The sequence below is a fragment of the Colobus angolensis genome, unplaced genomic scaffold (genome assembly GCF_000951035.1).
Source record: "Colobus angolensis palliatus isolate OR3802 unplaced genomic scaffold, Cang.pa_1.0 Scaffold71, whole genome shotgun sequence".
Taxonomy (NCBI): Eukaryota; Metazoa; Chordata; class Mammalia; order Primates; family Cercopithecidae; genus Colobus; species Colobus angolensis.
Genome location: NW_012120821.1, coordinates 10,694,871 through 10,711,298, shown reverse-complemented (window position 1 = coordinate 10,711,298; position 16,428 = coordinate 10,694,871). Strand labels below are relative to the sequence as shown.

At 35.3% G+C, this 16,428-nt stretch overlaps 1 protein-coding gene across 1 annotated transcript in view; it reads left to right on the top strand.

The window, feature by feature from the left end:
• The window catches only part of CNTRL (centriolin), a 95,673-nt gene that overhangs the window by 24,502 nt on the left and 54,743 nt on the right, over nt 1–16,428 (top strand). The window contains exons 8-12 of the mRNA XM_011927399.1: nt 902–1,095; nt 5,555–5,674; nt 6,598–6,820; nt 8,807–8,916; nt 11,773–11,967. Of these exons, the coding sequence (XP_011782789.1) occupies nt 902–1,095; nt 5,555–5,674; nt 6,598–6,820; nt 8,807–8,916; nt 11,773–11,967 (842 nt within the window). The remainder of the gene's footprint in view (nt 1–901; nt 1,096–5,554; nt 5,675–6,597; nt 6,821–8,806; nt 8,917–11,772; nt 11,968–16,428) is intronic.

Genomic DNA, 16,428 nt, shown 5'->3' with positions numbered 1-16,428 from the left:
TCAGATATTAATTAGGAGACTTTAATGTGCTAGGCTCTTAGGATCTAGTCTAGGTGAGCCAGATAGATGTAATTTCTGCTTTTGTGACGCTTTAGTCGGGGAAGGCAGACAGCTAAGCTATTTGATCACATTTTACAACTCCCTGTGTGACAAGGGCCAAGCAGAATTTCAGGGTAGCGTGGGAGCATACTTCAGAATCATCTAACCTGGCGACAGGATAGGGCCTGGGCAGGCTTCTCAATATATTTTTTTTAAAAAAACTTAAGACCTGGAGGATGCAAAATAGCTCAGTAGGAGGTAGAGGAAGACAGTTCTAGGGAAAGTGTGTGAATAAAAGCCTATAGGTGAGAAGAGGCATCATAAATCTGAAGAAATGGGATCACTTTAAGAAAGCTGCAGTAGAGTATGCTTGAAGATGAGGCAGAAGAGGGAGGCTGAGTCCAAATTATGAAGAGCTTTATCAGCTTTTTGCAAGCCTGTTGGATCTTATCCTAAGAGTAACAGAAAGCCATTGAATAATTTTAAGATAATACAAAATTTTGCAAATACATTTGCAGCATCCTTTTAAATGTAATTATTAATGTCAGATCAAATATTGCATGTTTTTCAAAGGTCACCTAGAAAAAAACTCATTTATCAGTACACTAATTGGATTAAATACTTGGAAGTAAAGTATTAATCTTTTAAAAATGTCATCAAAATGATGTCTTCTTGCCTGTTAATATAAATCAGTTTCAAGATCAGGATAGTCTTTTTTCCAAAACCGTGGTGGCTAATTTTAAAAGTAGAATTGTGTTTATGATATTTTTAGACTTTTTTTGCTATTGTTTTGAGAAATATTCTTACCTTTTTAAAAATAGGAAATATAATGATAAATACACTATGAAATTTTCATTGACAGAAGAAGTAGAAAGACTGGAAAGAGACCTAGAAAAAAAGATGATAGAAACTGAAGAGCTTAAGAGCAAACAAACAAGGTTTCTTGAGGAAATTAAAAATCAAGATAAATTGAACAAATCATTGAAAGAGGAGGCCATGTTACAGAAACAGAGCTGTGAGGAACTCAAGAGTGACTTAAACACAAAAAATGAATTGGTAAGTTCATATTTTACATTGCTTTGGCTGTATTCTCTTAAGACAGATAATTCTTTGCCCTTGAGTCTGAAAATACAACTTCCTGACCATATAATGGGGAAGATGTCGTTTAACAGAAATATGTATGAAAGGCTTATGAATTGCAGTTAACTGTGTACTGGATGATATGGCTTCCTAAAAGACTGATGGGATCTTGGGCTGCATTATGTACTCCTAGACATTTGTATTTTTTAAAAACAACATTGTAGGTGAGGCTGTTCATTGGCAAAAACATTTAGAAGGCAATCTGGCAAAATTATCCAAATTTTCGTGAGTTATAAGTCTTTTTGGACGTGGAATCCATCTTTTATTACTAAGATAAAATAACTTTATAATATCTTTATGCTGATTCCTTGGTGCATGTTAGTCAGCCCACTGAAAACCTTGGCAAAATGTCAGACCTTAAGACTTTCCACTATCCCAAAACTATGAACTGTAGTTGCCTAGTTTTCTCTTTTGCTTATTTATAATGTTATTGATATGTTTGTGCTGTGAATAAATTTTTTTTGCTTTTTTTTGTATACCTATTTTTGTTAGAAGTCAGACTGTGCTCTTCTCTCTGTCATTGTTATTTTTATCATTAACCATTTAAAAACATGTTTATGCCAGTCTCATGCCTTTAATCCCAACACTTTGGGAGGCTGAGGTGGGAGGATCACTTGAAGTCAGGAATTCAACATCAGCCTGGGCAACATAATGAGACCCTGTCTCTACAACAATAAAAATAAAGTAAAAACACATTTATATACAAAATTAACGTATGTTCATTGTAACAAATTTAGACAACACAACTGTATTTAGCAGAAATGAAAATCCACTCTCCCTACCCCATTCCCCAGATGTTAATATTTTGTTTTCCATGCTTCTTATATAGTATATATGTAATTACATAATGTATATATAATTATGCATATTATACCTTTGAATATTTTTGTAATTAAAAAAAGAAATGTTACTGTATACAGTCATTCCTCTGTATCTGTGGGGGATTGGTTCCAAGACACCCCCATGGATACCAGAATCCACGGATGCACAAGTCCTTTATGTAAAATGGTGTAGTATTTGCAAGTAACCTTCGTACATCCTCTAGTATACTTTAAAATCATTGCTAGATTACTTATAATACCTAAGACATTGTAAATGCTATATAAATATATTGTTTAGGAAATAATAATTAAGAAAAATATCTATACATGTTCAGTACAGATGCAACCATCCTTTTAAAAAATATTTTTAATCTGTGGTTGGTTGAATCCACAGATGCAGAACTCACAGATATGGAGAGTCGACTGTATATTATTATTCAGCATCTTAACTTTCACAAAACAGCATACATGGACAGCTCTCCAAGTTAAAAAATATATGTACCTGCATATATAAAGCTTTCTCACTCTTTTTAAAGTCTGTGTTGTGTTCCATTAAATGTATTCTTCATAATTTAGTTAGCCTATTCCTACTGATGGATATTTAGGTTGCTTTCACATTTTCTGCTATTAGAGACAGTACTACAGAGAAAATCTGTGTGTGTGTGTGTCTATATATACCTTATGCATTCATACTAGTATTTCTTTAGCATGAACCACTAGAAGTGGAATTACCATGTAATTTGCATTTAAAATTTTGATAAATGTTAATGCACACTTCAAAAACTTCTAACCAACTTACATTTACACAGCAGGGAAGAAAGTACCCAATTTCCAAGTGGATATTATTATTTTGAATTTGTACATATGGTAGAAAAAAATGAAATCTTGTTTTAATTTTGAATTTTTATAGTTGTTGGAGCATTGAGTATTGCATATATATTTATTGGCTATTTTGTATTTCTTCTTTAAATTGCCAGTTCATATTGGTTCTGCCTATTCTGTTAGTCCCAAGGACTATTAGATGCCAAAAATAATTCTGGGTCTTATTCTAAGAGCTTACATTTGAAAACATTTTTATTATCTTTTGCAGAATATCTAATGATAATATCATCTGCAATTATGTGAAGTTTTCCAGTTTAAAAAAGTAATTGCTTATGCATTAGGCCAATTAATGTATAAAAGAAAAGTAGCATTGAAATAAGTCTTCTGGTGGCCATTTAAACCGAAGTAGTCCTGTCCTGCCACCAATAAATGTTAACCAAATTTACTCTTTGTCCTTTTGCAAATTATTTAATTCCTGTACTTCAGTTTAGTTATATTTAAAATGAGGGTTATTTACCTGTCCTGCTAGCCTCACAGAATTGTGAGGATTTAATAAGGTAATGAGTGTGAAAACAATTTGAAATGAATCAAGCTAAGTAACAGAAGGTAGTAAATCTGTAACTCAGAATGACAATAAAATATGTCCATGTAAGAATAATGCCAATACTAAAAGCCAATGTCTTCCTATGGTAAGTTTTCAGTAAAGAGCAACTTGTATTATTACAGTTTAATTCTCCAGGTGACAGTATCTGTTTGCTTCTTTAGCCCTTGTCTTGGTTTCTTGCAGGCCCTTTTCTGCTGATTCTTTATTCTTCCTTAAAGGTAGTTCTTCCAGGCCTGAACTGCATACTGTGTTTTTCAGGGTTTGCATGATAACTTGCATTAATATGCTTGCTTACATTTTAAGTTTTGAAACTGGCTTGTCTTCTTGGGAAATGTGGTTGTGTGTATATGATTTTTTTTTTTTAATGGATGTTTATATAGGAGAGCAAACTTGAATGTGGGGGAAAGAATTATTTTTCTGATTGGTAAATATGTTACCTGCAGTCAACTCTTGATTATCCACAGCTAATACTGCGACTAGCCTACTTTCCAGCTCATTTGACTTCTATTTTGCTTTTATTCATGCATTTCTTCAACAGACATTTATTGAGTGCTTACTATATGCTAAGCCTAGGGCTTATAAAAGACACAAAAGTACTTTGAAATGCACAGCCTATTTATTATAATTTGCCTGCAGAGACTAGTTGTATTCTCTATGATTCCAGTCACATTTGCCTTTTGTTTGCCACTATTGCCAATGAGCTTTGAGGAGAGAACCCAAGATTAGTTGACAGTGTTGATTGTGAGTTGCTTTCTTGAGACTTGGAGACTTATGAGCATTCAGTGAAAAATCAATGTGGGTAATGTGCTGGACACCCTGCAGCAGTACATCGAAGGCAGCGTGGAGCAATAGGCAGTGTTTTTTTGAAATCAGGAGACTTGGAATTGAGTTCTGCCTCTTCTACTACCAGCTGTGAAACTGAGCAAGTTATTTAACTTCTCTGTGCAGCTTTTATCATCTTATTGGGTGGCTGTGAAGATTCAGTGCAATAACATATGTAAAATGCTTAGCACAATGTCTGGCACACATTGAGTATTTGGCTAAATGTTATCCATTATCTAGGCTGTTACTTCCATTTTGATGGATAATCAGGAGGTGACTGTGAGCTAAATCATGCACGACTTTGATTTCTTGGGCCTTGTAAAATGTTTGTGTTTATGTTTTATTCTCTTCAGCTTGTATTTTTATATTAATGAAATTTTTCTGCATGTTTTTTCTTTGATATCTACCATCAGACACTGGCCAAAAAAAGACAAAAATCACTTAGTGGATCTTTGAAATAAACTCAAAGTTTGGTTTAGTAGAAAGGAGCTACTACTAGTAGTTAGTTAATAAAATATTTAGTTTCTGACACTAATCTAATACGTAACTTTTGACAAGTCAGTTCACCAATCTGAGACTTAACTTCTGTATTTATAAATTCAGAGAATTAGATTGGATCATATGTCTTCTGCAAGCTCCAAAAATTTCTAAGAATAAAAAGTTATAGTAGAATTACTTTATTAAAATTGAATATTATATATTTGGATCCCTTATTCTTTATTACACATCCTTTATTCTTTATTACAAAGAATAATGTTCTGAACACTTAAAACTGCGATGCCATTAGCCACAAATACTATAGCAACAACAGTATGATAATTCATACCAAGCTCTTATTTTCATCTTTCTGATTCCTCTTTATTTCTCTGCAGTTAGTGTCAGTTATCATTTTCCCTTATAATTTGAAACTATTGTTAAAGTCGGAAAGTCAGTTAAAGAAATTAGTGCTAATTATTGGAAAATCAGGAAGCAGGTATTTATTAATCCAGTTACACAAAAATAATTGATACAAAAATATTTTCATGTTTAACAAATGTAAGAGATTTTAAAAATCATTATTCATTATATCCTGAAACAGCATATAGACTTCAAAGGTCTTTTACGTGATCTCTTATGAAATGATAATTTTGTGTTTCATTTTTTATAATTTAGAAGTAAGATAAAATGTTCTGAGTGTTGTGCAGCTTACTGTGGAGTTTTTAAACATATATAATTATTACTTATGATGAGAACTTAACCATATCGTCACACCTTTATACTAACTTATTGATCCTATATGTTGTCTCATATCAAATTTGGCCAATAGCTAAAACAGAAGACCATAGAACTAACACGAGCATGTCAGAAGCAATATGAGCTGGAACAGGAATTGGCCTTTTATAAAATTGATGCTAAATTTGAGCCACTAAATTATTATCCATCAGAGGTGAGTTATTTTAATTTTTTAGTAATCCAAAGTTAAAAGCCCACATGGGATGGAATGGGGGAGGACAGGTGGTGAGGACATGTAAGGGATTTCATCAGATATCATTCCACTTTCTTGTTATGAGAGGAGTAAACTGTATTTTGGTTGAATCTATGAATTTTTTGGCTCAGGGAGTTAGAACAGTATCCTAAAGAGGTAAAAAAAACTTCAAAAGAATCTTTGCTCATAGCCATATCCATTACCAAAAGCAGTCGTCTAACTCTCAGCTATCTTTCCCAGGTGTATGGGTTGATCAGTTCCCTTAAATCCAGATGTCTGGGACAAGTGCTTCATTACCATGGAATAGTCATCTCCTTACATGGTTTGTTCAGTAATCACTGGGTTCAGTATTAATCAGTCATGATTGGTGCAAATGCCATAATGTCACTGCAAGTGAGGAAATGCCAAACTTCTAAGACCCAGTGATTCCAACCAATATCATATGATATTTCATTTTTAAAACTTCAATTATTAAAATGTATTGTACTGATGGCTGCATACCATGTATCTGGAAAAAAAAATAGACTGAGATTTTACTTGTATGAGCCAAGAAACCGAAATAAAACACCCATATTTCCAATTTGAGAGATCAAGCAGTGCTAAAAATCACATAACTGTAGGCAATTCTTTAATCAATCAGTCCAAACTTTCACTCTTCAGTGGTAGGAGGAAGAATTCTTTTGAGACCATTTTTAGTTCTAATTTCCTTTTTTGTATATTAAGAAGAAAATAAAAGAATAATATATATCTTTCAGCTTCTAGGCATGTAGGATTTATATAACTTGAGCAATTCTGTGATATGTTTGCCATTAATAAAATGAATAATGTCGTTTGACTGCTTGGAGGTCACTTATTAAACCATAAGTCTATTATTTTGCTTTTAGTATGCTGAAATTGATAAAGCCCCAGATGAAAGCCCTTACATTGGCAAATCCAGATACAAGAGAAATATGTTTGCCACAGAGAGTTATATTATTGATAATGCTCAGGCAATACAGATCAAGAAGATGGAGCCAGATGAACAACTTAGAAATGATCACGTGAACTTGAGAGGCCACGCACCACTGGACAGGCAACTGGAAGACAAAGAAAAAAAAATAAGTGCAGGTTAAAAAAAGTTATTTTTAAAATTCTTTTAAAAAATATAAAAACATTGAATATGTAGGCCAATTTTGTTTTATAACTTTTTTTTTTTTTGAAATGAAGTCTCGCTCTGTTGCACAGGCTGGAGTGCAGTGCAGTGGTGCAATTTCGGCTCACTGCAAGCTCCTCCTACTGGGTTTACGCCATTCTCAGCCTCCTGAGTAGCTTGGACTACAGGCACCTGCCACCACGCCCAGCTAATTTTTTTGTATTTTTTTAGTAGAGACAGGGTTTCACTGTGTTAACTAGGATGGTCTCGATCTCCTGACCTTGTGATCCGCCCGCCTTGGCCTCCCAAAGTGCTGGGATTACAGGCATGAGCCACTACGCCCGGCCCTGTAACTCCTTTAATTGAACATGTTGATGGTATTGTTTCCATGAACAGTCTAAAACAAAAGTAGTGATTATCAAGCAGATGTATCGAGCATTTATTTTGTAATGATTCCTGTTATGGTTAAGAATAGAGTTTTTGGCAGTAATTTGATGGTAACATGTCCAGGGGATTCAAGAATGAGTAAATCCCCTCTTTCAAATAAGTACTGGAAATAAGCACTATATATTCAAAGTCACAATTAGTAATAACCGAAGCAAGTAAAGAACCACTTGATTGATTACTATGCACATAGCAAAAACCTAAAGCAATGCTTAGTATAAGCTGGAACAGAGCATTCTTCTCAGGCCTGGGTCTAAGGGTAGCCTCTGACTTTTCCTGACATGCCCCACGCCCCACAATCTAATTCAAGGGATCTTAATACCTTCCGGCAAGTCACATAAAGGAAGAAGTCAAGACGGGGGCACTTTAGAGACCCTGCCAATGATAGACTTTGAATCTCCTTACCCCCTCAGCTGCATGGATATGGAAGAAAGAGAACCCTTACCGGGATTTGTGCATGCTCCTAGCGTTATGGCCCACTGTGGTGCTCTCAATCAGACCAGCAGCCTATCTTTCCTTGCCTGGTAGCTAAATGGAAGACATGGAAGGCAAATAGAAGTTGACTTGGTGAAGGAAGAGAAGAAACTGAGTTATTCATGTCTACCTATACTATATGCAAGTCTCTGGGGGAAAGCAAAAATAAATCAGATTTTTGTGCAGACTAGCTTTAAAGGGCCTGACTCACAGTTTTATAGGGGAGAGGGAGAGAGAAATCTTAAATATGAGGTGGAAAATAATTGATTTGAGATCATCTGCAGCTGAGAGAGAGAGCTCAGTAGTGAATTTCTTGATATGAATCCCATCGTAAAGCATTTCCCTCTAACACAAGGTTTTATGGGTTATTTTTAATACCCTGAACCTAATTATAACTTAGTGACATGTAAAGTGCATATTTCCCAATAAAAGTCTTATTCTCTAGTAAAAAAGGTTTACTGGTGTTGGGAATAACCCCTTTCATGTTAAGAATTTTACATATAAAAGGATCGATTGTAGTTCTATACCGGCCAGGCGCAGTGGCTCACGCCTGTAATCTCAGCACTTTGGGAGGCTGAGGTGGGCAGATCACAAGGTCAGGAGATCAAGACCATCCTGGCTAACATGGTGAAACCCCGTCTCTACTAAAAATGCAAAAAAAAAATTTGCCAGGCATGGTGGCAAGCACCTGCAGTCCCAGGAGGCTGAGGCGGGAGAATAGCGTAAATCCCAGGAGGCGGAGCTTGCAGTGAGCCGAGATCGTGCCACTGCACTCCAGCCTGGGCAACAGAGCAAGACTCTGTCTCAAAACAAAACAAAACAATTAGAATTCTATACCATATCATGAAACAGTTTCTTCTAGAGATTAATTAATAGACAAAAGCCAATCATAAGTAATTACTTTAAAATTTTTTTGTGATATATAATGACAGTTTAATAGAGAGGGGAGAAGGATATTACAAAGAAAGAATATCTGGTCGAAATTTCAGAATTCAATATTTTTCTTGTTTCATATTATGTGAGCATGGTTTTTAAATTTGCAGCACAAACTCGACTATCAGAACTGCATGACGAAATAGAAAAGGCAGAACAACAAATTTTGAGAGCTACTGAAGAATTTAAACAACTGGAAGAAGCTGTACAACTAAAAAAAGTATGTAAAAGCAAAGCAGCAATGCTAAGAGGAAATGAAAAATGAAATGTGTTTTTCCCTTCATAACCATATAAAACAATTTAAAAAGCAATTAGCTGCCTAATTAATTATGGGATAATAAATTCCAGAGTCAAATATGGTTCTAGAATTTGCCAGTTGTAATTTTCTTCCATTTATGATGACATCCAATTAGCAATTTATTAAGAAATAAATTACTTAATTTTATGTAAAAAGGTGTAGTCTTGAGAAGTTGCTTCCTGATGTATCTCTTCTAATTTAATTAAGCACTCTCCACCTTTAAGATCCTGGGACTTAGATTAAGAACCAGGAGATATCTCTGCTATTACATGAACATTGTCATCAAACACAAGCCAAAAAAAAAAAAAGAGAAATATGTAGTATACAAAAAGATTGAAGTAACATAACATATTCTCAAAAATTACCGAAGTGTGTTGTAAAGTAAGCAAGTAAGCAGCTCAAATCCATAGTGTAATTGCATAGGGGAAAAATTCAAAACAAGGAAGTAGCGTGACATTTTAGTTTTTAAGTGGGTAAAAAGGTTTTAGTTATTTATAACTTTTAAAAATCAGTATTTAAAAATTATGATGGTAACTACATTCATACCACAGTAGGTAGAACAACATTGTGAAGTCCAAATTGTAGATTCTTTTAAAAGATACACTGTATTGTTACTTTCAGATTTTATACTAACTAGAAATTGACTCAAGTTTATTGGAACCTTACTATATGTCAGTCACTGGGCTGGGCGCTGAGTAATGAACAAAATAGACATGTGTCCCTCTCATGGACAGACTTGTGGGGGAAATAAGACAATAAATAAACAAAAAGGAAAAAAATGTTTCTTTAAAAAAAGGAAAAAAGTTAAACAGCATCAGTGTTGTAAGAAAAAAATAGAAAACTAGGGGAGATGTTAAAAGAGATATACTTTAGATTGTGGGGATTCACAAAGGCCTCTCTGAGGAGGTGACAGGCTAATATACAAAGGATGAGAAGGAGCCAGTGAGCCAGAGCTGGCAGAAAGTATTCCATGCAGAGGTGACAGTGTGTACAAAGGCCTTCAGACTAGAAATTTCTTTGCAGAATAAGGGAGAGTGTAGAGGAAGATGAAGTTAAAGAGTCATGAGGTTAAAGATCATGCCAGGCTTCATAGGCAATTTTATTTTTATTTTTATTTTTGAGACAGGGCCTTGACTTCCTGGGCTCAGGTGGTTCTCCCACCTTAGCCTCCGGAATAGCTGGGACTACAGGCATGTGCCACCACTCCTGGCTAATTTTTTGTATTTTTTTTTGTAGAGGTGGGGTCTCACCATGTTTCCCAGACTGGTCTTGAACTCCTAGGCTCAAGTGATCTGCCTGTCTCGGCCTCCCAAATTGTTCATAAGCCATTTTAAGAAGTTTGAATTTTATTTTGCATGCAATGGGAAATCTTTGAAGGGCTTTAGATAGTTGAGTGGCTGATCCTATTTGTCACTTTGCCTTACTTCATGAAGAGTGAAATGGACTGAGTGAGATGGAAGGAATGGGGTTGTGTGCATCTGTATCTCTCAGGAGGCTGTTATTCAATACAGGCAAGAGATGATACTAGCACCAACCAGGAAGGTGCTGGTGGATGTGGAGACAAAGCCAACTGATTCCAGGAAACATTGGACAGTAGAACTGACAGGACTTAATGATGGGTTGAAAGTAGGAAATGAGGTAGAGGGAGCTATCAAGATGGTTTTAATAATTTAAAAAGAATATTTTATAATAGCACTGGCCAAAGCTTTACATAAATAGATGTAAATAATGTACATAATTTTAAAAGAAATGGATACTTCCAAAATATGCTTAGAAAATAGAGTTATTTAAGTGAGTTAATATTAATAGTTAATAATAGTTAATAAATAGTTAATAAGAAAGTTAATAGCCTAAGTTTTTGTTTATACTGTTCACTTACTTGACATGCTAACAAAGGTAAGCTTCAGCTGGGTTCTAATTCAGTGAAATTACAATGGCAATTTAATGAGAGTTTGCTGTATTTTGAAATTATTTAGTGTGAGATGATTGTCCAGTGGGCATGGAATTCTAAAATTTTTTCCTGATTATAAAGGTATTGCAGTTATGGGGAATTACGTAGTAATCATCATTATTTTATTTCTTTTCAGTCTTTTATCTTCGTCTTTTTTACACTTCTATACAGACTCTTGAGAAATTTTTACATATGTTTAAATCTATGCTAAAAACTTAGAAATAAGAGATAGAGTATTAATTATTACTTCTATATCAGTACTCAATTTATTGGTTGACTGTCTTCACATTAAAACTAATTAGGAAACTGTAGTGTAGTAGTCAGTGAAATTGTCTAGAGTCACACAAAGTCTTGCATCCACAAACTCCTAGTATGACCTTGGGCGAGATACTTAAATTTTCCATGATTCAGTTTCCTTATCTATAAAATTGGGATAATTATACTTTTTACTTTTTATGTTTTGAGGATTAGATTAAAGGATATAAAGAGTTTAGAACAGTGCATGGCCCATAGTAAGTGCTATATGAAGCCAGCTATTATTAATACTATGTTTATTATTAATAATTTACAAGTTGCCTATACTATTATAGAATGACAACTTATGTGTGCCTGCTATTAATAGTTTTCATAAACTTTTATAAAGTATGATTTTCTACATATAATAAGCATAAAAGTATAAAATATGCATGGAGTGTTTAGATAACTCCCACATTTTACTTTTATTTTTAAAAAACTGATAGAACATAGAATACTTATTAAAGACATTGTCTTAATAAATCAATATTGTTCTTCTCTGTTAATTATATATTGGGGTTTGGGGAGATTAGATTTCAGAAGCAGGGAAGGACCTTCTTTACAAGCAGTTGAGTGGTAGACTACAACTTGTAAATAAATTGCGCCAGGAAGCTCTGGATCTAGAACTGCAGATGGAAAAGCAAAAGCAGGAAATTGCCGAAAAGCAGAAGGAGATTAAGGACCTGGAAATAGCCATAGATAGCCTGGATTCCAAAGACACAAAACATGTGAGTAAATTAAGAAATTTTTTGTTCTCCCTACATATTACATGTCTCATCACTGTTAGCATCAGAGTCCAGAGTCCTTTCTGAAAGTCTGTTTTAGTTTGATGTATAAATTTAAGTGATATATATATATATACAGTCAGCCCTCCATATCCATAGGTTCTGCATCTGTGGATTTAACCAACTGCAGATCACATATATTAGGAAAAAAAGGATGGTTTTATCTGTACTGAACATGTGCAGACTTTTTTTCCCTTGTCATTATTCCGTAAACAAGACAGTATAACAACTATTCACATAGCATTTATACTGTATTAGGTATTATAAGTAATCTAGAGATGATTTTAATATATAAGAGGATGTCCATAGGTTAAATACAAACATTATGCCATTTTATAGAAGGGAACTTGAGCATCAGTGGATCTTGGTATCTGCAGGGAATCCTGGGACCAATCCCCCATGGATACCGAAGGAAAACTGTACATATATGTGTGTATATATAATGTATGTATGTGTATATGTATGTGTGTTATATATAAATATATGTGTATATATACACACACACACATATATATGGAATGTGTATGTTTAAAACAACCTAGGGCTTGAAGAGAAGATAGCTTTCAGTAAATGATGGCCACATGGCACAATTATTTTTTTTAAGTGGTTGAATTTCATTGCATTGCAGAGCAAGAGAGATTTGCTCTCTCCCTCCTTGCCTTTTTTTCATCTTTCTTTCTTTTTTTTTTTCTTTTTTTTTTTTGCTCTGTCGTCAGGCTAGAGTGCAGTGGCGCAATCTTGGCTCACTGCAACCTCCGCCCCCCAGGTTCAAGTGATTCTTCTGCCTTAGCCTCCCGAGTAACTGGGACTACAGGCACTAACCACCACGCCTGGCTAATTTTTGTATTTTTAGTAGAGACAAGATTTCACCATGTTGGCCAGGATGGTCTCGATCTCCTGACCTTGTGATCCACCCACTTCAGCCTCCCAGAGTGCTGGGATTACAGGCATGAGCCACCGCGCCTGGCTGAAGCGATTCTCCTGCCTTAGCCTCCTGAGTAGCTGGGATTACAGGCGTGCGCCACCATGCCCAGCTAATTTTTGTATTTTTAGTAGAGATGGGGTTTCTCCATGTTGATCAGGCTGGTCTTGAACTCCTGACCTTCTGATCTGCCTGCCTTAGCCTCCCAAAGTGCTGGGATTACAGGTGTGAGCCACCACGTCCAGCCCTTCATCTTTCTTATGAGCAGAAAAAGCTGAAGGGGGTTCCGAGTCCTTTTTCTACCTGTTCTATTTAATCCTTTATGCAAATATTCCACTGAAGGTATTTGTTTTTTCATATTGTTTTGTTTTGTCCTTAAAAAAGGAAACATTTCTCTGGAATGTTTCTTCCAGAGATGGAAGACCACATATTCCAGATATGGTCAGGTGGCTAGATACGGCCAAGCCCTTGTCTCTGTCTCGACTCTAAGAAGTTGTACTAATTGCTTATATTTTAGCTAATACTCCTCAAATACAAGGAAAAGTATCTTCTACGTATTTTCCTGGTATACGTTGAATAATAGGGTTTTTTTTAAAAGAACTCTAAGATCTCTGGATTAATAGAAATCATAGAATTTAACATAGTGAGGATATTGTAATTGCTTTAAGTACTTGACAAGTTATTTAACTATTCCTTTAAGCATTTTAGTACAATTATCATATATATTTTTTGTGGGCCAGCTAATTTCGATAAAGGATAACCTTATGACAGATACAAGGTCTTTTCTAACAAAAGCCTAAAAATTGAAACCAAAGTATTAACATTGAAACGAAAAGTAGTCTTATTTTAAATAATTTTAAGGAAAAATGGGGTATTTTAAGTAATGTATAATGTGGTCAATAATATCTTACTTTATTGAATGTATTTGTTCAATCTGCCACCCATGTAAGGCCCCTGAAGACATGAACTGTATCCTATGGGTATCTGTATTCCCAGGGACCAACCAGCCCTGTGTTTATGAATGCTTGCATCATGGAAGGGAGGAAGGAAGCAGCTTATAAATCCTACCCAAAACTCCTTTGCTTCCCCTTCCAGTTTTGTGATCTGTGAGTCTAATTAGTAGCTGGATTATGTGTTTGCTTTCAACAAATGACTGTTATATTTCTGGTGGACAGAGAGTTCAGTTCCCACTGGATACCTGTAGAGAATTATATATAGAAAGGAGGTAAATGAGACATGGGAATGGTATCCAAGTTTTAAAGTTAGCTAAAATCAACCTGTGCAGTGGGGATGAAACATACAAACCAGATTTGAATTTCCTTTTTAATTTTATTAAAACTGCTAATAGTTCTTAAGTTTGCAGCTGTAGTCCCAGCATCAGAGGACATCTCTTTTAAGTTTATCCAGAGGGAACATCTTTTTCTGATTCACAAAGTTTCATATTGGCTAGTGTTTGGCATCCCATTTTAGGCTACAAAATGTGAGCCTTTAAGCAGAAGAGAAATAATCAAGAGTGGGATGCCTGCATATTTTTCTATAGTTACAGGTAGACTTTTATGTAATTAATTTTTATGTAATTAGATGAACTATCTTTCTGAATAGGTAATAGAATTTAAAAGTAAAAGCTTAACATTGATGAGAAATCATAGAAAACAAACATATTAAGTGCCCACAATGTGTCATACATTGTGCTGTATTTTACATGTTCTGGTGAGGAAATTTATTCACATCTAGCCATTTTTCTTTCGATTTGAAGAGGATGAAAATGTGATATAGAAATATTAAGTGATTTGCCCCCAAGCCATTGTTTTAGAAAGAGGTGGAGCCCTTGCTTATGCTACCACAATGACCCTCTCCTCACAAAGCGATTAAAGGTCTAAAGAGATTATTTTTAAATTAGCTCAGAACTAAGCCTAGGCAGGTTTTCAGCAAATATAAGCATTTAACTAGGTTTCAAATTCACAGACTATTGTAGTTATGAAATTATTCATAGAACCACAAATTATCACTGGAGCAAACATAATGAAGATTTGTATTGTGTTTCTCTGATTGGGAAATGCCCCATTGGAAGCAAAAGTTGACTGTTCACTAGAGGGAACGAGCCGTAGTGATCTGTTGCAAAGTTTGAGCGTGATTGGCCCCCGGGAGCTTCCTGTGTTATGATTTAACTCGCGGAGGGTGGGGCCTGCCCGCAGAGGCTGCTGGTGATTGGATGGGCGGGGCCGCCGCTCACTTTTGGCCAAGAGTGTGGTTTGAGGCTTTGCGAAGTTACAGAGGCTCGGAGGCGCTTGCAAAAATGTGGCTGTCAGAGAGGGAAGTGCACATGAATTTGAAGACAGCGTTAGAAAGTGTTCCGCCCACAGTTTCTCTTTTCTCAACGGCTCAGTTTTAACAGGATAAATTTTAAGGTATGATCATTTTTTCTCTCTGTTTACAAAGGACTTAAAAGGAGGAGGAGTCAGAGATGTAAGTTCCTGTTTTTACAATAACTCTTTTGTGAGCTCCTCGGTGATGTAAATCGCAGAATCTACTTTTGTTCCCCTGTATTTAATGTACACCATTGGCATATTGAACCAGATGTTTATCCTGCGTATAAAGATTTCGCTGGAATTTTTAATGGTGAATTTTAAAGATTTATTGATATGAGTATAGTCTTTTAAGAAATTATTTCTTGAGCCATAAAAATCCGAAATTTACTTAGAATGTAAGCTGTTGTATGTAGTTAACTTTTCAGAAAGATTTCAAATGGGTATTTTGGGAGTGTAGGGAAAAGAGTTTGCAAAATACCATACTGCTTTACCAGTAGTAAATTTAAAACCTTCAAATTAAGCTGCCACTCTTTTGTTCATCAGAAATGAAAAGATGTTTTTTCTTGTATTTGGGGTAAGCAAATACATAAAATTGAGAAACATTATTTTATCATCACATGGGTCTTAGACTTGAGATCATTGGTGTTCATTTTTCTGATACAGTTCCCTCTTTCGATAACGTTGTCTTCATTTATTGTTGTATTCCTCTCATCCTGTGAGTACCAACTTAAGAGTCATGAAGGTGTGAGTGGGAGGGCAAAGGTTCTCTGGGGAATTATTTTGTCTCCATATGAACAGTTGCCTCACGTGCAAGTCATTTGATGGATCTGAAATTCAGTTTTCTCATGTTTAAAAGCAAGGGTTAGACTAGATCATTGGCTCTTGATTTGCTTTCCCTAGCACACCTGAGAAATACAATCCACTCTTTTCAGTTAACAGCAGTTCCCTAATGCCATGACTTCAGGGTGCGGGAGGGTGTGTGGGTATGTGAAAGCTTTGTTTTCCACCATGGGTAAGTGTAGTGGTAGACAGGTATACCTCCTTAGGGCCCTCCATTTTGAGACTCACTCGGCTAAGTGGTCTTTGAGGTCCCTGTCAACTCTCAGTTTATTGAAAAGCCAAATGTTTCTTTGTATAAGAGATTGAAAGTGAATTTGAATTTCAAGTTTTTTT